Source organism: Panthera tigris, chromosome B4 (assembly GCF_018350195.1).
Source record: "Panthera tigris isolate Pti1 chromosome B4, P.tigris_Pti1_mat1.1, whole genome shotgun sequence".
In the NCBI taxonomy this organism is placed as follows: domain Eukaryota; kingdom Metazoa; phylum Chordata; class Mammalia; order Carnivora; family Felidae; genus Panthera; species Panthera tigris.
In genome coordinates this window covers 87,264,517-87,285,020 of record NC_056666.1, presented here as the reverse complement: position 1 = coordinate 87,285,020, position 20,504 = coordinate 87,264,517, and the positions used below count along the sequence as shown (strand labels likewise).

General features: G+C 33.6%; 1 protein-coding gene across 6 annotated transcripts in view; it reads right to left on the bottom strand.

Annotated features, from left to right (window-relative positions):
- Nucleotides 1-1,041: 1,041 nt before the first annotated feature.
- The window catches only part of USP15 (ubiquitin specific peptidase 15), a 118,536-nt gene continuing 99,073 nt past the window's right edge, over nucleotides 1,042-20,504 (bottom strand). For 5 of the 6 annotated variants that reach the window (XM_007075008.3, XM_007075009.3, XM_042992660.1 and 2 more), the window contains 13 exons: nucleotides 19,262-19,420; nucleotides 18,958-19,182; nucleotides 14,147-14,230; nucleotides 13,962-14,056; nucleotides 13,672-13,863; nucleotides 12,654-12,769; nucleotides 12,208-12,480; nucleotides 11,755-11,825; nucleotides 11,323-11,438; nucleotides 10,556-10,705; nucleotides 8,861-8,964; nucleotides 4,533-4,621; nucleotides 1,042-1,486 (listed from right to left, as the gene is read on the bottom strand). In XM_007075008.3, coding sequence (XP_007075070.1) covers nucleotides 1,304-1,486; nucleotides 4,533-4,621; nucleotides 8,861-8,964; nucleotides 10,556-10,705; nucleotides 11,323-11,438; nucleotides 11,755-11,825; nucleotides 12,208-12,480; nucleotides 12,654-12,769; nucleotides 13,672-13,863; nucleotides 13,962-14,056; nucleotides 14,147-14,230; nucleotides 18,958-19,182; nucleotides 19,262-19,420 — 1,857 coding nt within the window. In that variant the 3' untranslated portion in view covers nucleotides 1,042-1,303. Of the gene's footprint in view, nucleotides 1,487-4,532; nucleotides 4,622-8,860; nucleotides 8,965-10,555; nucleotides 10,706-11,322; nucleotides 11,455-11,754; nucleotides 11,826-12,207; nucleotides 12,481-12,653; nucleotides 12,770-13,671; nucleotides 13,864-13,961; nucleotides 14,057-14,146; nucleotides 14,231-18,957; nucleotides 19,183-19,261; nucleotides 19,421-20,504 lie in introns of those variants that run through there. The other variant, XM_042992659.1, reaches the window with a different exon arrangement.

Sequence of the window (20,504 nt, the reverse complement as noted above, 5' to 3'; positions counted from 1 at the left end):
CATTTAGATTTTTCTATTAAAGGCAGTATTGTATGCCAATCGACAATACATTCTTTCAACTAGATCAAAGGGAAAAAGCAGCAAATGAAAAATGTTTCAAATGTTCACACATATTTTTGGCATCCTGGATCCTTGAATGTGGTGAACTAAAAATCAAATTCAAGGTTTGTATACTTTATATACTATACAGGTTCTGACTCTAGAACATGCAAATGCCAATTCTCATATAACAAGTTACCTTCTGAGAAAAGCTGTAAGGCTATGGTGAATTCCATCAGGAACACACAAAGAAAGTTAACAGACCTACCTTTAAAGCCAATTGTCCATTAGTGATTTAAAGGCCAGTATATGAAAAAAAAATTTCTCATCTAAGCTTGATGTAATTATTACTATGGACACAGAATACTATAAGTCTGTCCTTATATGTATTATAGCAATTGGAAGGGCTAAAGGTTGCCAAATTACCAAAAAACGGGGTAGAGAAAAACAGACAGCAAAATTTTTAATTTTGGACCAACACCAGATTAAAGATATGCGTTTTAAAGCAAGTCAACAAAATTTGAATACTTAAGGAATAGATCTCAATAGCAGTAAAAAAATACTTACATTTAACTGAAAAATGATTTTAGATGGAGTGTGAAATCTAGAACCTGTTTTTCACAGCGGCAGTACTATGAACATAACATTCTGGATTTTTAATGATTCTACAGAAGAAAATAACTTTTCCAAGATTGTTTCCTGTATCATGATTTGTTTTTTTAATAGGCCCATGTTGATTACCAGGGACAGATTTGAAAATTTGGTTTTCCAAGAATACTACTGCAGTATTTATGCCACATTGATACCGCAGCTAAATATCATAGTAATACATGTGGCAGCCTAATGCACATGAACTAGATTATCCAAAAACTAAGTTCAGCCATAGTTTTCTTGCAGTATTATTAGAGCAAAATAAATGACCAACATCCACAAATTTAACATCTGTCATCAATTAACTCACATCCAAAAAATTAAAGAAAACATAATTCATCAAAACAGCAGCAAACTTAAAAGGGATTTATTTGTGATTTCCTATATATATTTAGCTTGTAATTACAAGACTGTAAATGTATTAAGAGACAATTTCTGTTAAAGTTTTCATTGTGTTTCACTTCAAGTACTGCACAAGTTAAAATCTGATAAAGGATTTACATTCGGTTATCTGAAACTCCCCATCTCAGACTTTTGTTTAATGTGGTGGGTAACCTCATCATTTCATACCACCAGCAGGAAAGTCTCTCTTTTATGGCTTCTAGGACTTTCATTAGTTAGTGTGCATACAGTTTTCGTTTTCTATATCATTGTCATTATCATTGCTATCTTCATCACTTTCTAACGGGATGCCTGTGGCAGCTGAAGCACCTTTAGTTTCTCGGTCAAGAGGAAAAAAGCCAGTTCCACTGAAAGTGTCTTGTCTCTGGTAGAACAGTACATATGCTGCTTTGGACTGTTGAAACAAACAAAGGATGTCAAAATGGGCATAAGTCTCAAAGATCATATTAAGCACAGTATGGATTTTTCACCTGGTAACTGATTTTGGAGACAGGGCATAAGTCAAATAGAAAAACTGTACATGGACAAACAGAACTTATTTAAATTGGTTAAATACAAGATCACTGCTATATATAAAGGAAGAAGAGTCACTAGAATGAATATTTTTATTCTTTTAAATTAGCTAAACAGAGGAGTAAATGCAACTCTATCACAGATTAACCTAGTTACTGCCACATGAAACAGTTCTATGTCTGCTTCCCTCCTGTGTCTAAGGAAAAAAGGAAAGCTTCTTTCTAATACTCATCCCTTCCCTCTCAGTTTGCTCCAGAGTCCAGCTTTTCCTGCTGCTTTCAGGGTACTGCTCCATTTGTCATCACTGCGTATATTTAGTGATTCCAATTGGACTTCTTGGCATAAAAAACACTCATGTCTCTTCCCATTATAAATCCCTCTCCACTCTACCACCTGCTCCAGCTGCCAGGCTATAGACAGAGCCACCAAATAATATCCATTTTTCACTCTCATGCAAACCCCTATATTCAGCATGATCTGTTGCGCCCATCATTCTACTGAAATTTCAGGCTTTCACTAGGGGCAATAACCTGCTGTAAACAAATTAAATGGATACTGTTTAAAGTTCTTTTATTCAGTCCCACTGTAGCATTTAATGCTTTACTATTTTTCTTTCCTACATCAAACAATTTCTGGCTTTCATGACACTACTTTACCATAGATCTTCTATCTCCAAGGTTGCGTCTGACTTTTTTGTGGGCTTAGTAAATCCCGACTTAAAAAAAAAAAAAAAAATCATGTTCTGTCCCCTGCCCACCACTCTTTCTTACTCTGTATCTTCTCACCTGGTGACTCATTCAAACCTATGGCTTCAAGTATAAGACCAACAATGCAAATTTATAACTTAGGCTGGTACTCACTCCTGAACTCATAATCTCATAAATCCATTTCCCTGTTGTGTATACAATACTACCAACAACTTTATTTTTACTTGCTTACTTATTACTACTACCATGCTTTAAATTTAGAAACCTGTTTTGCTGAAGTGACATGACAGCCTTGTTTTTGCTGCAGGCTGTAATAGCCTGCTTCTTGTCTCAAATTCCAAATTTAATAATGTTCTATTGCTTAACAATCACCTATGATTCTCACAGTTTTTAAGAAAAGCTTTAAACTGTGAAGAATGTCATTTTCCTTGATCTGACTGCCACGTTTAGCTCTAGCCTAATTTCTGCCCCATATTCCTAACAGGTATTTCCTTTCAGTAATACTACATTGTTTGCTGTTTTGCTAAATACCATGTTTTATCATGCCTCCTTGCTTTTGTAGTACTGTTTCCTTTGCTTCTTTTGTTTAATTTTTCTATTTGTAGTTGCAGACTCAGGTCAAACACCACTTTATTATGCAAACTCCCCTACACTGGTCCTATCTCCTTACACCCCACATCAGCAGAGATAGCTGTCCTTTCTCCTTATAGCCAAGATATTTAATAGTACTTATGATATAATTGGTAATTTACTTCTCTCTCATCTCTGGACTGTAAGCCTCTTTAAGTTAGAGATAGCGGTCTTTTAATCTTGTTTAGAACTGAGTCCTACATGAAGAAGGTACTCAAATACTTGTTGACTAAATGAAGTATCATCATTGTTAAGATGTAAGGTAACATTAAATACATGTATTGTATAAAAACAAGATATATTGTTTATTTGAAGGCAAGATTAGGAAAGCACTGTCAAAGACATGTTGAAAGAGAATATAGGTAATTTCAGGATGTTCTGGCTGAGAGATTAAAGAGGAAAACACGACTGAAAAGTGACAGATGAGAGCTGAAATTAGAAGTCTAAATATAAACTGGAAATGTAATTAACTTAGGCACATACAGATTTTAAAAATATTAGCGTTCTAGTCTTTCTTTTATGTTATAGCTATAGGGAGATAAGCAACAGTACATAACACACACACACAAACACACAAACTTAAAATATCTGTAGAGAATTCAAAATTATTTCATATCTCTTCACCCAATGATGAATTGAAACTATGCCAATAACAGAGCTCAGAAGTTTATTAATTTACTAAATTAAACAATATAAGTTGAAGACATTTAAGGCATTATGAACTCAAGAAAAAGCTGGTTTCTGCCCTCAACTGAAACTGGGAAATAAAGCAGTCAGTGCTCTGAACACCAAAAGAAAATCTCTATCTGGGAAATATGAGCTCCGTGCTCACAGGAGCAAATACTACATTTCTCACTCTTCATAATATTGTGGTCAAACAGTAAAATTCATAGAAGGCAAACTTTAATAGAAAAATAAACCTTTATCAAGTGAGTGTTAGCTTTCTTCTTAGAATCAACTCATCATCCCTTCACCAATCAATATTTGATAATAAAAATATGCTCTGATGGGAAGCAAAGCAAATGCCAATATTTTGGCTCCAGCTGTAGCTGGTTAACTGATGTAAATGTGAATAGATGTTACTTCCTCATTTTTCTACTATTCAGAAGATATCAAAGTAACAGATACACAAGGTTAATTAAAAAAAAATCTCTAATTTGTTTTATCTAATCATGTAATTTTGAGTTTAAATGTTTAACTGTCATACAGGATAAGACTTTACTTTAAAAATCACAGGTATGGTAAGGAAGACCCTTAAAGGATTTTCTTGTTTTCTATATTAGTACTCTGATTTTAAGTAGTCAATGTCCCAAAATATCTGAGCTCATTTCCCAAAGGAAGAATTTTAAATTCCAGTTTTCATGTTGAAAAGTACCAGAAAAAATTTCATGTTGCAATTTATGTTTCTGTTAGTGGGCAGATTTAGAAGACAAATTTCCATTTAGAGGACAATTTTACATTTCTTTAAATCAGAGCAAGTCTCTCTTAACTATTAGAATGGCTAGAATACAGACTAGAGTGTTCCATTCCATGGGCATCCTTAAAAAAAAATGGACCTTGTAATTTTCAGGAAGTAAAAGACACACTTACCACAATCTGGTCTTCAGATGCAGTTGAGACACTACTGTCATCAAAGTAGTACCATTTTCCATCATCTTTATTTTTTGCGAAAGCAGTATCTAATGAAAAATATAATCACTTCTGTGACTGGAATGATCTATGGTTTCTGGGGGGAACCTGCAAATCTTTACAATCATCTATATAAGGAATACATACTAAAGCTGCATGATAATCATGTACACAAGGCCTATATTTTACACATTCAACTGAATCCATCGATTATAGGTTTTAGCATAATTTCCTAAAATCTAAACACCTAAGATGGTTTTCAAAGAAGTTGAAATCTGTGACTTTTTTTTTTTTAATCCCAAGGACAACAGAATAGATCTATTATTTTTTAGTGCACAGAATAACAATATGAATGACAATAAATGAGAATTAACATTTATGTAGTGCTTATTGCGGATCAGGCACAAAGCTCTGTACTTTACATGTATTATCTCATAGAGAAGGTATTATCTTATTCTTTTTCTAGTTTTAGAAATGGGGAAAGTGAAGCATGAAGAGAAATTTAATGTCCAAGGGTAAAGCTGTTAATTGGCTGAGTTAACATTTAAAGCCAGGTCTGTCCCTGACTACAGAGTTTGACATTTCAAACATAATTTAAATTTTGTATTTCAGTTATTTTTATAAATATTTACAAATTTTTTTTCAATAATACTATCCCAGTAATTTGTAGTTTTTACACCAAAAAACAAAAGTACTAAGCAAGAGAAAAATAAAAAGTGATTAATCTGTAAAATTTTTAAAGATTCGCTTTATCAGGGCACCTGGCTGACTCAGTTGTTTAAGCATCCAACTCTTGATTTCGGCTGAGGTCATGATCTCACAGTTCGTGAGATCAAGCCCCATGTCAGGCTGTGTGCCAACATCATAGAGCTTGCTTGGGATTCTCTCTCTCCCTCTCTGCCCCTCCTTCACTCACACTCTCTGTCTTAAAATAAACTTAAAAAAAAGTAAAGATTTGCTTTACCTTTAAAAGTTAAAAAAAAAAAATGCTCCCTCTCACATCCTAGGCTTTATATAAACTATCTAATAACTGAGGAAACAAAGTTACAAAATGTCCCCCAAACAATTATCTGCTGTCATAGCTTCTAAAAAGTGACACCTTATAGGCTATATCTTCTGGATAATTCTACACCTCACAAAACAAAATTACTGCTCTTTTGGGTGGATCCTAATGTGGGTTGTAAGTTTGTCAACTGAACTGAATACCAATGCACCCACAAATTAAAAGAAACATATTGCCAGGCTGAATAAAAAGACAAGGTCTAAGAATAAAATGGTTTATAAGAGACAAATCCAACAAAAAGGCACACAGAGTTTGCAAGCCAATTGATACCAAAATAAAAAAAGTCAAATACTGGTAAAAGGAACGAAACAAAAAGAGCTACCCATTTTAAACATAAGTGCAACTAATAGTGCAAAACAACTAATAAAGTAAAATAGATAAATCAACATTTTAGTAAGAATCCTGACAAATTCCTCCCAGAAATATAACAAATATATCAAAAATAACCAGAGATAGTAATGATTTGAATACAACTGATAAACAAGTTATTAGAAACATACAGAATTCTATGTCTGAATGAGAAATATATAAATTTTTCAAGCACACAAACATTTAAGAAACAGACCCTGTATTAAGTTAAGGCACATGGAAGCTTTAATAAACTAAGAATTAATATAATACAGGCAATATAACCAATTGTTCTGTAATAAAATTAAGACAAAAGGAGAGCTTTAAAAAAACTATGTTTTGAAAAGCAGATCATATGAGGTGCCTGGATGGCTCAGTCAGTAAGCATCTGACTCTTGATTCTGGCTCAGGTCATGATCTCATGGTTTCTGAGTTCAAGCCCTGTATCAGGCTCTGCATTCATGGTGTGGAACCTGCTTGGGATCCTCTCTCACCCTGTCTCTCTGACCCTCCCCTGCTTGTGCTCTTGCTCTCTCTCTCTCTCTCTCTCTCAAAATAAATAAATAAACATTAAAAAAGTAAAAAGAAAAGCAGATGATTAAATGACCTTAGACTAACTGGAAATCATAAAGGAAATTAAGAAGATATATAGAATTTAAAGTCAATGAAAATACTACAACTCAAAATTTATGGAATAAAGCAGTATTTAGAGGGAAATTTAGACCTTTAATTATAGCCTTCAAGAGAGCATGGAAAAAAGTGAAGCAAAAGGTAACAAAGTATTCAAACCAAAAGTTAAAAAAAGAGGAATGGAGCAAACTCAAAGGAACAAGAAGAAAATATAACAAAGTGGGGTGCCTGGATGGCTCAGTTAAGTGTCCAACTTTGGCACAGGTCATGATCTCGTGATTTGTGGGTTTGAGTGCCTCACTGGGCTCTGTGCTGACAACTCAAGAGCATGAAGCCTGCTTCGGATTCTGTATCTCCCTCTCTGTCCCTCCTCTGCTCATGCTCTCTATCTCTCTCAAAATAAATAAAAAAATAAACATTAAAAAAAGAAGAAGAAAATATAACAAAGAAATCAGTGAGAAAGAATACATTCACATAACAAAAAGAAAAATTTAATAAAGTGAAAAGCTAATTCTTTGAATAGATTAATAAGATAGACCTCTGGACCTAGAGAAAAGAACGAAAAAGGGACAAAGACATCACGTAACTGTATTATATATAACGATTCTCAAATAAAGTGGAATACACAGATACATTTTTAGAAAAGTAGAAAATGCCATAATGCATACATCTTGGGGAAAAGAAAAGTGAACAGACTTCAATAATCATGACATAAATAGAAAAAACTATGGCTATGTAAAAACTACATAAAACCAGATGGTTTTACAGGTGAATTCTACTAGACTTTCATGAATAGTTAATTCCTATACTATACTATCTGCTTTAGGATGGAGAAAAAAACTATCCCAGACCGTTTTATTAGGACAGACTGTAATCTTGATTCCAAAGAAAGAATATAAAAAAATTACAAGACCATTTCACTTAGGAATGAAATCTTAACCACTCTAAGTAAAACTAGTTAACCAAATTCAACTGTGAATTTAAACACAATTTTAAGTAAACAAAAATTAATTTCTAAATTTTTTTTTTTAAGGTTATTTATTTTTGAGACAGAGAGAGACAGAGCATGAACGGGGGAGGGTCAGAGAGAGTGGGAGACACAGAATCGGAAGCAGGCTCCAGGCTCTGAGCCATCAGCCCAGAGCCCGACGCGGGGCTCGAACTCACGGACCGCGAGATCGTGACCTGAGCCGAAGTCGGATGCTTAACCGACTGAGCCACCCAGGCGCCCCAACAAAAATTAATTTCTAAACAAAACAAAACTTAAAAGGTTAAGTAGGAATGCAAAGATGGTCCAATAGAAAAATCTATCAATTGGAGAGTGTGGACTAGTATAACTGTCCTGGAGAGCCATCTGGCAGTACCTAAATACTCTGTAACTCAGCAATCTCACTTCTGGGTATGTTGCTCAAAGAAATTCTCACATAGGGGACCATAAACAACGATTTTTATCTGTCCTGTGGTGTTAGAAAGTTAAAGGCAATTTGGATGTGGACCATGAAATGAGCACAGAGATAAAATATGGTAGATCTAAGTCTTAAGTGGTTAGAAGCAATTAACTAAATGGACACAAAGTAACACAGAGATGTCTTATGTGTTAAGAGAAAAATGTAAGATCTGTAACATACTGCACCAACCATGTAAAAACTAACAATGACACATGATTTATAACACATACATCAAGCATTTTAGAAAGGGAAAGGGAAGGAGAATGGAAATGGACACGAGTCCTGACCATGATGTCCCTGTACATTAAAGTGAAAAGTATGATTAACTCAATACTTTACTCCTGATGTTAAAAAAGGTTCAAAAGCTAATTCATTCATTAGTCAAATTTACTGAACAACTACTGTATGTAAGACACGTTTTATATTTCCTCTTTAAAAAATTTTTATTTTAGAGAGAGAAAGGACACGAGTGGGGGAAAGACAGAGAGAGAGTCCTAAGCAGGCTTCATGCCCAGCGCACAGCAGGGGGCAGAGATCATGCCCTGAGCCGGTATCAAGAGTTGGACACTTAACCAACTAAGCTACCCTGGCCTACCGCCCCCCCCCACCCCCGCTTTTTTTTAGAGGCTCCAGGTCCAATGTGGAGCTTGAATTCATGATCCTAGATCAAGAATCACATGCTCTACCAACTGAGCTGCTAAGCACCCCAAATTTTCCCTTTTAGTAGTAAATATCTTAAGAAAAAAAGTCTGCAGTTATCAAGCATCATAATTTTAGCAAAATGGTAACTGTCAACTTACAGTGTCCTCCTCCCATCCCTCCATAGTGGTTTGAAACAGCAATCAAATTATAGCGGCAAGGACCTGCATTTGGATTAATTAGGAATTCTGACATATCCAGGTCACTGTTTAACAAAGAGATCAAATTAGTTTTGTTTTCTCTAAATGTCATGAATTCTATTCTCTGTCAATGTTGCTTGACTCTCATTTATATAAAAAATAGCTCTTTCACTAAAGAAATCACTAAGAACCAAAGAACTGTAAAACAAATCACACAAACACACACCCTCTGAGATGTGAACATTTTGGCAAAATTATTCTTAAAAGGTTGGGAATTTCCAAATTCTCTACTGAATGCTGTTATTCAGATTAATGTTTTTGTGCTAATACATTTAACTTTCAGTATACTAGTAAAACAGTCATCACCCTTTACCATCTGGACCCTTTTAATTTTTTAGATTTTTGAAGTCATTTTTAGTAATTATTTATTTAAGGAAGAATAAAACAATAGTGAAAACGAACTTTCACAGAAATCTTATAATAATGTAGATATATCTAAACCCAATATTTATTCTATTTTCCTGGTTTTGATAATCTATATATCCCGAGTAGGCAACATTCTTTGAAATGCACCCAACTGTTTGTAATCTGTCATGCACAAAACTGTAACATGACCATTTTATAGCTTATCATTATTCATTTTTGGGTACTTGTGTCATCAAAAAGCAATAATGATCCTAAATTTCAAATATATCTCTCATAGATTCTAGATTATCATTACTGCTGGTTCTTCTTATACTTACACACTGTTAAAATGTTATATTTTTGAAAACTTTGATGATTCATAATTAAGGACAAAACTGCCATTGGTTTCTGGTAAAAAGCTGCAAAACATTTTTAACTTTATAATCAACAATCAGAATAAGCAATCCAAAGAATGTTTTCAATATTACATAATCTATTTACTTCCAGTCATCTAGTACATACACCTGCCTATGGCAGTTGTCTACTTATTAACTGTCTCAAACTTGTGGTGCATAAATATCATAAAATATAAAAGAATACTATCGATTTTCTTTTAGCAAAATGGGAGAGTGCCAAGTTATTGCTGCAAAATGTTATGTGATGAAGTCCTTCCTGGACCACGTGAATGAGAATACACTATTTCATTTTTGTCCTTGTGAATGCTCTATTAAATTTAGTGAAAGCTTAAAAAAAAAAAAAAAAAGACTACAGAGATGCTGTCTCCAGACTTTTTAAAAAAGTGATGTAATACTCTGGACAATGCGATAAATAAACTGAAGTATGACACAACAGGAATGAGTGATTACACTACTGTGCCATCTTTTTAAGCAATTACATTATTCTGTTTCACATTATTCCAGTCTTCTTTAAAAAGCATACCAAGGAATAACTGATGATTAATGATGAAATAATTCCTAGGAAAAACAAAATCACTAAAATCCCACAGAGTATCTTAGATATATAAACAGGGCCAATGAACCCGTATGATAACGTAACATAAAATTACTTTTATTTCGTTGTTCAAAAAGGTGTATTTTCTTTTTGTACTTTGAAAAATATCTAAAAAGGAATAAAATTGTTACTGATCCTTACAAACTGCTAGAATGACTCACAAATACTGGATCTGATGCTACCTTATGTTTATAAAAACCTACAGCTGTCCAATGCTGATAAAGCACAATCAAAACTTACTTGATGGGAAAATCAACTAATGTATCCAATTTGTCTCTCATGTATCGACTATAAGAAAATCGTTTGAGATGTACCACAAGTACTGGAGGCAGGGACCATAAATCCAATTTCTTTGTGGCTTGCTGATGTTCTTTACAATTTGGACAATACCTAAAAATAAAGAGAAATCTTTAAAGCTTGATAGAGGTAATGAAAATAATAATTAAAAAATGCTTGGAAAGTTCTTTTATTCAGTACACCTAATATATACCAGACTGATAAACTCCTTTATCATTTTTATCTTCAAAAAAATCAGATAATGAGATAAATTAGTATGTAAATAGGTATCAAAGAAATGATGAAGGCTAGATTATTTACATTTTAGTATGCTAAAAGAACACAGAACTATGTTGAGAAATAAGCATTAGAAAATCTTAATACTTCTGGGCTCTAATGGAATTAAAGCACCACAAAACGTATGACTTTCCTAAAAAGGTTTCTATCAAAATGGCTGCACAGCAAAAAAATTCTTGGGAAAAAGTAACTAAAATTAATTATCCATAGTGAAACAGCTATTAGAGAGAATACAGTAATGAGATTAGAGCTTAACATTGTAATATTTTTAAAGACATTTTAATCACTTTTAACAGACTATTATCATATAAAGAAATGCTTATTATTTAAATTATCAAAGGGAATTTAGTACTTTTTCAACTTGATATATAGCACATACCTTAGTATAAATCCTTAAAACATAATTAGAAACATTTTTTAACTTTGTCTCTTACCAGGGATCTTCAGCACCTAGCTTTTCTTTTGTTGTAAAAAGCTCAATGCAATCTTTTAATTTCACAAAGGGTTTTTTAGGAGGTTTATATTCCACACTTTCATGTTTTTCAAAATCCTAAAGAGAAGTATTTCTTGAGTTAAGAGAACAAATGAAACAAAACTCATTTTAGTGATACCATCTTACTATGAATAGTAATGAAAAACTCCTAAACTTTCTCAGAAGAATTATAAAGCTTTTTTCAGCTGAGATTTACACACGTCTAAAAAACTTATGATTACACACCTACATGGATGATTGAAACTGTTAATAGAAAGCATGTTCGAAACCAACAAGCCTTTTCTAGTCTATAACCAGCAAAATAAACACATCTGGTAGCAGCAAAGAGTGTAACAAAACAGTATGATCAACGTGGGAATGAACGATGACTTACCTCAGCGGCATTTTCATCAAAATATCTTTTTTTCAAATCAGGATCCCAATCCAAAGCAAGAAAAGATCTTTCTAAGATGGAAAACATATTTCTCCTTTAAAACTTAATATGCTTTCATGTTAAAATCAACATATTTTAATATTAAGATATATACCAGAATAAACAAATAGCCATCTTTTCTACTTGCACTAGGTGATCAGGATAAATTGCTGTTTCCAAGCCATTAAAATATTTAAGCAGTTAAAGAAAAAAGATACAAGACTTAAGAATAAGTCCAACCCCCATTTAATAAACAGTGATGTGTTTAATATACTTAGAAATTAAGACTTTTCATTCAAGATTTTATACAAATAGGTAAAGGTTATTTCCCATGACTGTTGAATTTCATAGTTTTCACCTAAAAAAAAACATGGTTTGCTCAAGTTCAGTGTTCAAGCCATTTTTCACACTTACCATCTAGTCTAAGCTGCCTCTCGTCAAATCTTATATGCCTGGTGTCATCTTTGATGTAGTTGATATCAGTATTGCCTAAATTGTTGAACTGGAATGTAAATAGTCTTTTTTTGTGTCCCGTGAGTTGACTTTTACAAGTTTCCTCAGTACATAATCCATTTTCAGAATCATTATCTCCTCCAACTGAATCTTCAGACTGACTGTTTTCATTCTCGGAGGGAAGTTCTTGATCCTGGCTGGATTCATCATCTGGTTCATCTGTTTCCATCTCACCTAATTTTAGACATTAGAAGTCTTTAAATAAACCCAATGCTACATTTCAAAATTAATATTAACATTATTTTTCCCAGCTTGAAGATATTTTTCAGTTCCTTAATCCCCATCTTCTTTTTTTCTGAGGCAATAATCCAAGTGAAAGGTGTTATAATTTAACAGGAAAGTCTTACTTGGTGAGCCTTCTTCATGTATCCCATTTGGGCCGTTCCCATTAATATTTTGGTCCTTACAGCAGTGTAGGGATCCTTCGGTTTCTTCGGTTTCAGTAGATATTTTGACATATCGGCTTAAATAAAATCAGAAATCAAATTTAAGTTCTATGAAGGTAGAAACCTTAAACATTTTCCATTCCTTCAGTGAAACATAACTTTTTAATGGAGTAATGCTGGTCTTATACTACATTCAAGGATAAATTCAAACTCAGGATCTAGCACCATAAGTGCAAGTGACTAATCATTTCTGTTTTGGTTGTCTATATAAAAAGAAAGACAGCAATTTGTTACTTCTAGGGTTTTAACATCTTTCTATGTTAAAAGTTTGTGGCAAATAATTTCTTGACTTAAAAAAATTATTATATAAATATCCACATTTAGATGATATGTATTATTGCCAAGATTACTTATAACTCTATAATATGATCTTTACGTATGGGTTCTGGGATTGTAACAATTCAAAGAGGTATGCAAGAAAGAATACTATATATGTCAGTTAAAAATGATAAAATAAAAGGGATCAAATGGAAGTCTTGATTATATTATAATTCAAATCAAGGTTTTAGGAAGACAAAAAAGGGGTTGCCTTAAAATACTATCAAGCATGAACGTTTATCCTTTTAAATAAAACCATCAGTAGGAGTTCTTAAACTAGCAATGTGTTTAACAAAATGAAATATCTGAAATTTGTTTTAATTTCACAGTGCTGATATGACAAGTTCCTATTTTCTTCCAACTGTAAACTTGCGGTGTAAAACAGCTAAAAGAATTCACTTTCAGGGTTTGAAATTACCTCAGTAATGTGTTTTACACGATTAAGAGACAAAATTAAACTATAATTTGATTTTTTAAGTTGCTACCTGTTTAAACAAAGTTGAGATAATATAGGTTTATCAAATTATATTCTGATAGTATGCTGCATATTTTTTATTAACTATTTTATTGTTTTGTCAATGAAGAACTGTCTGACACTTACCACATTCTCAAAAGCAGGAGATTATAGAGTTTATCTTCAGTGTTGTTTCGTGGTACAGCCATAAGAAAAGGCTGACCAAAAAGTGAGGAACCAGTATGGTGGGTATAACTTGAGTGTCTAAATTTTTCTCTTAGGCAAACAGGAATAATCACATGCTCTGTATCTTCTGTCCTATTGATATTAATTTCAAACCTGTAAGGACAAAACTGACCATAAACTCTGAAAACTTTTACGTTATTTCCTCTGAATTTTTCCCAAGTAATATTTTGCACAATGAATTTTATACTTACACATAAATATCATCCCGTTCCATAATACTACTAAGGTTTTCATCCATAGCGAATATTCTGTGAAATCTATGATTGTATATATCAGTGACTATCATCTAAAAGGAAATAAATTTCTATTAATCTGGTTTTACATCACTGAAAAACTCAACTCCAACTTACATACTTCAAACCCAGAAACATCTTACCTTATCTGCAGGTACTCCTGACAAAGCAGACAATGCTGTACAAAGATCAAGTATGTTTCCAATTTTGGGGACAACCACTTTGTACTAAAAAACAAAAAATTATAATGAATTGATTACTTTGGAAAAAATATTCAGTAGTTGGAAATGACCTCATGTGACTTCCTCACATTCGCCTGGTATTTGGCTTACAGTGTCTGTCTCCAATCCTGCCGTCATCCTCGCCACCATTTTTCATTGGGATAATTTATCTTAGCCTTACTGTTTCTTGGCTCTTTGATACAAAGACACACACTTACTTTCAACTGGAGTTCACTTCTTGCACCTTGTCATAAACTGGCTTCACCTCTGATATCTTAAACTCTTTTCATACTACTGACTAACCAACCACTACTTAATTTTCCTGGAAATTCATTTTTTCCTATTCTTGGCTTGCATTTAGAGCTCTAGTCCTTTTAATTCCCAATTTTCTCCAAGTTTACCAGCTTCCTACTGTTTTCATACACTTTCCATCCAGATCCCATATGATTGATTCATCACTTCAACTACTCTATTGCAAAACCTTTATTTTGTTATTCAGTTTTATTCTTGCTATACTTTCTTAGAGCTGTTTGGATATGCTGGAGGAACCTGACCAACTTTAGACACTGGTTTGCTACAAATTCATAATGTCCAACTCTCAACAGATCCTTCAACAGTTGCCAGAAATTCTGTGCATCTCTTATTTGCTTTTTCTCTCAGTTACCATATAATTTACAAATCTCTCAAAAAAAAAAAAAAAAAAAAAAAAAAAGGAAACCAGTCCCTCATTGCTTTCCCTCTAAAAATTCCCCTCTAATTATCTTTCTCCTCTGCTTTCTAAATAACATTGTTAAAAGTAATGTCTACATGGACTATCTTAACTTCCTCACTTCCCATTCACTTATCAATCCATTCGTGGCTTTTGTCTTCATCTCTTTATTTAAACTGTAACCAAGGTTGTCAAACCCTGTTAGAGTTTGACCCTAGCCCTCTTCTGAATTCTATAGGCTCTCTTTAGAGACTGTGATAATATATCCCAGTTTACTTTGGCCAGTCCTGATTTAGTCTGCTGTCCTTGTATAATTATTAATAATGGCCCCTTTTATTTTTAAGAGTTCTGGTTTAGGTGATAGATTATAAGGTCATCCTAGCCTTGGGGATCTCATCCTTCTAAGATATTCACTATCATTTTCATAGACCTCATTACCCAATTTCTATCTCAAGAACAGACATCTCTTCTCTAGTCTAGATACATAAACTCAACACCTAATGAAAACTCTACCTAAATTTTCTTCATGCATTTCAGCACGTCCAGGACTACACATGATTTAAGTCATTATTAGGTCAACATATCCAATATTAAAACAGGTTTCTTCCTAAATCTTTCTTCCTATATATCCCATTAAAATAAATAACACCACTATTTCCTCAGTTTTACAACCCAGTAAGCTTGGCATCATCTTTGTATACTTGTAAACATTTTTGTTTCTTATACTCAACTGGTTCTTCAAACTGCCATCCTGACACTAATATTAAGAGTTCAAGCGCTTTTCATTTGTCATCTGATCACTGCAAAAACCTCTTACATGGTCTTAGTACATCTGACCTAAGCTTTCCCAATCCAATCTTTGTACTAGCTTGAATCTTCTTTCTCTAATACAAATCTGTTTAGTAACCTTCGATGGGTGCCCTAGCTTTTAAGATGAAGTCCAACTTCCTATCATGGTGTCAAAATTCTTTGTGAGCACTTACCATATTATCTACTTATAATTTCCAGAAGTGGGACATGTCCTCTTTCACCTTTAGCTCTTTGTATATGCCAATCTCTTGGTCTACAATACCTTTATTTTCAGCTTTCACTTGTTTAAATCCTAATCATCCTTAAGGATTCAACACCGGCATTATTACCAGTTTGGGTATGTCACTCCTTCTATATACTCCTAAAGTACCTTATCATAGCACTTTTCACACTGCATGACAAACTTCTTGGGAACAAGAAACAGGAACACTTTTGTATTTCTAGCACTTTGCAGAATCTTAAGTTCCAATACGTAATACATGTTCAATACAATTACTAATAAACTTCTATGACCTAAATCAACTTCGGTGATGGGAAAACTCATCAAGTAGGTTAACTCAGCTAATTTCCCTTTCCTCTTCAGCTGGTTAAAGCACATTGTTAATGAGGCTATCATTTTGTATTTGAGTTGTTACAGCCTCCAACTGGAAAAAAACCTCCCAATTCTTCTGTGCTGACCATGACTCCAACCTCTACAAATCTGTACTTTTGGTGAGAAAAAAAATCAAGTGAGAAAAGAGGTATACTAATGAAATTAATATTGCTGGAAAAATAATTTAAAATCCAAATCATGGAAGAATATCCAATACATGCCTCTGGGCTACTGTGTAATTTGAATGCAATCTGTCTCTACGTAATATAGATTATATTATTGGCATGGGAGAGTACAGTCTTTAACAAATGTACTGTGGAGAAACAGAGTATATTCTTTTGTTGTGATCAATTTTTACTTATTGTTTTATGCTGCTCTCTCATTCCACTATACTCTTTGGCATATACTTGTAAACTTACAAACTAGAGAGGTAAGGGTGTAGTTTAGCATTGCCATGGTTTCCCTCCATTGAAAAGAATGTTAATTTTATACTTATTAAAGGATGTGATTTTAGAAATGTGAACACATCTCCCCCAGTCAAAAATAAAAGCGGGTCTTTACTGGCCCTCCTTAACATTCTTAGTACTACTGAATGAAATATTGACACGAGGGCATCAGGCTCATTGACTTCAGGAAGGAAACATAAAAGCAGCAGCAAAAGAAATAGGGGGAATTCCTACAACTGAATACATGACTAGTCTCCACCACACTTTAATTACTTTGAATGAAAGGACTGTACTTTTATGATGAACACTTCATTTACTGTGCCCTTGCCGACAGTAAAACCAAACACTTTGACTAAATTAATGGTAAGATTGTAAATGCGTTAAAAGCAAATGTTTCATATCGATTTCATGACATTGTTATTAGCTGAATTGTGTCCCCTTAAAATTTATATGTTGAAGCCCTGACCACCAATGTAATAGCCTTTGGAGATGGGGCTTTTAGAAAGTTTAGATGAGATCAAAAAGGTGGGTGCCCTTACAGATTATGTGCATGCATGTGGTCTCTCTATGTAAACACAGTGAGGACAAGACAGAGTCTGCACTAGAAACCAACCATGCTGGCACTCTTGATCGTAAGACTTCTAGCCTCCAGAACTGTTTGCCCAACAGAGCTTTATACTCTCACTAGGCGTCCAACACATATTTGAATGAATAGAATTTTTGAATATTTCTCCATTAGGAATGCATTTCTGCAGTAGAACTCATGGTCTAGCAGAGAAATGATTAAGTAAACCAAAGTTATAGGGAAATTTGGTTAAGTGCGGGAAGAGAATTTTAGGGGAACTGAAGGTAGAAGAGGAAGGAACTACTTTTGTTAGGGTGGGTCATGTGTCAGAAAAGGATTAATAAAGGGCGGAAATACAGTGCTTTGCTTCACAAATTTTAAAAATAATCCTATAATACTAGGCAATGGAATCAGGCTGACAACTGATATTAAGGCCTTTTTCAGGGCTCTTGAATTGAATAACCAGTGTTTGATACTCCAAACTGTTAGAAGATTAGAACATTACTGAAGCAAGTATTTATAGCTGAACTAAATTACTTTAATTTTTTTTTAATGTTTACTTATTTTTGAGAGAGAGCATGAGTGGGGGAGGGGCAGAAAAAGAGAGAGACACAGAACTCAAAGCAGGTTCCAGGCTCCATGCTATCAGCACAGAGCCCAACGCAGGGCCTGAACTCGTGAATGGTGACATCAGGACCTGAGCTGAAGTCGGACGCTTAACCAACTGAGCCAGCCAGGTGCCCCCCTTTTTAAAAATTTTTTATTTATTTTTTTTGAGAGAGAGAAGGAGAGGGGTGAAAGGGGAAGGGAGAGAAAGAGAATCTTAAGCAGGCTCCATGTCCAGTATGGGGCTCGATGTGGTGTTCAATCTCATGACTGTGAGATCATGACTTGAGCCAAAATCAAGAGTTGGACGCTTAGCCGACTGAGCCACCCAGGCATACCCAGGCATCCCAGCCCAACTAAATTTCTATTTCTCCTCCAAGTTGTTAAGATGACTAAAAATTACAGGTATTTAAATATACCATTATCATAACATGAATCAAAATGTGTACTATTAGTTTTATTTTCAAAAGACACTAGAAAAAAAATTACAATTAACATTAAAGTTGGAAAATAGGAAAAATATTTATCATAACATTGCAAAATTGAACCTCTCATTTTTTCTTTTGTAAGAAAAAGCCTTTGAGAATTTTATTTTTACAAATAATGATACTTTACACATCCCTCAGCCTTTCACGATTCTAAAAAGGTGTATTAATTTCCAAAGTATTTAGCTTATAAAATCTCTTACATATATAAACTTAATTATTGAATTGTGCTTGAGACACAAGGTCTCAACACTTAAGTTTTTGTTTTGTTTTTTTAATTTTAGAGAGAGAGACAGAGTGCATGCGAGTGTGGAAGAGGGGCAGGATAGAAAGAGACAGAGTCTTAATCAGGCTCCAAGCTTAGTGTGGAGTCTGACATGGGGCTTGATCCCACGACCCTGGGATCATGACCTGAACTGAAATCAAGAGTCAGACACTAGACCAACTGAGCCACATAGGCGCCCCTCGACACTAAGTTTTAATAAAAGCAACAAAGGCAAAGAAAACAATCATGACCTACCTGCATAGGTTTGGTAAGTGGATCCATTCTAACCAAATAAACTTCCAAAGTACGTTCTTTTTTCATGGGCAATGGAAGTGTCAAGTAACAAAAAGGATCAAATGTTACTGAAATCTTAGCACATTCAGGACAAACTAAAGTTGATTTAAAAAGGCCGTGAAATATATCTACTATGATAGAATCATTTCTTTTTAAATGGTTTTCCCAGGCTTCTTCAGCAACTATCTGTAAGAAAAACAGACACATATTACACAGAAATATCACATTATTGTAACAATGGTGACAATGATATTATTAAATTTACCTTATCTGGCCTTCCATCAGCATCTTTTAACTGTATATATGGTTTTTTCCTAATTCGATTCAAATCCTCATGCAGTCCATCTAATAGGAAAGCTAATAGCTCTTGACAGTCCTGCTGCTGGTATCCAGAGAACTGAGGTGCAAAACGTCCTACTTGCGTCTGCAAGAAAAGCAAAAATACAAAATCAGTTACGGGGACAAAATTGATTAAAACAAATATGATTCTCATTATTTATGGATTTTATATTTGTGAATTCACTGACTCTGTTACAATCTATTTGTAACCCTCAAAACAACTTGTGGCACTTTGGCAGTCATTTGCAGATATGGTAACTACAAACACATAAGTACATACAGATAATTACATATCTAAAAACATTTTTAAAATTATAACTAATCTCTAATGTAGAAATGTTGACCTGAGGAAATAACAAGGAGAAAATATGGTAGAGTTTTGTACATAGGATTTGGAAATACTCAAACTTATTAAAATTCAATAATATTTCTGGGTCACTAGAAAAAATTACAACGCTCTCCTTTACTTTCTGTGTATAAAAAAGAGGGTAAATTCCAGAGGTAAAAGGAATGTTTGTGTTCATATATAATTTTCCTAGTCTTTGCAGTACTATTTTTTTATAAGACTGAAAAGAAATGTGAAAGGAAAAGTCAGATATCAAGAGCCTGTTTACACATAATTTTAAAAGAGAATAGCTGGCAAAATGAAACTAAGTAGAATCCTGGGTAAGGACTGAGAAATAGTTTGTCTAAACTAGCTTGTTCAAAGCTTAGAAAGTTAAGATAAATACAGGAGTATTTTGATTTGTTGTTTTTATGTTTTAGGAACTAGTATACAGTTAATAAAATATTGCTTAGCAGATGTCCTATATGAGCGTCATTTGTGTATATTAAAAAATGGCTGAAAGCTGAGAGCTTCTTATTCTCTTTTAAGTTTAAAATTTCCCATAGATCTCACCTGTAAATAAATAGGAAAACTCTTTTAACTATATAAAACTAAATTTCATTCTTATTTGAATGACAAATTAAAGTTTTATTGGTTCTAAGAAACCACTTCACAAAAAAGAATGAACTTAAAAGTGTAAGGATTATATTGAAAGTAATTCATATTTAGCGCTGGTTATATAGACTAGTTTCATTTTAATAATTTTTCAAATTTACAAGGACTCTCAAAATAACCTGAGTGCTTAGACTTCAATGACATGCCCAAATTTAGCCTTTACATTTGT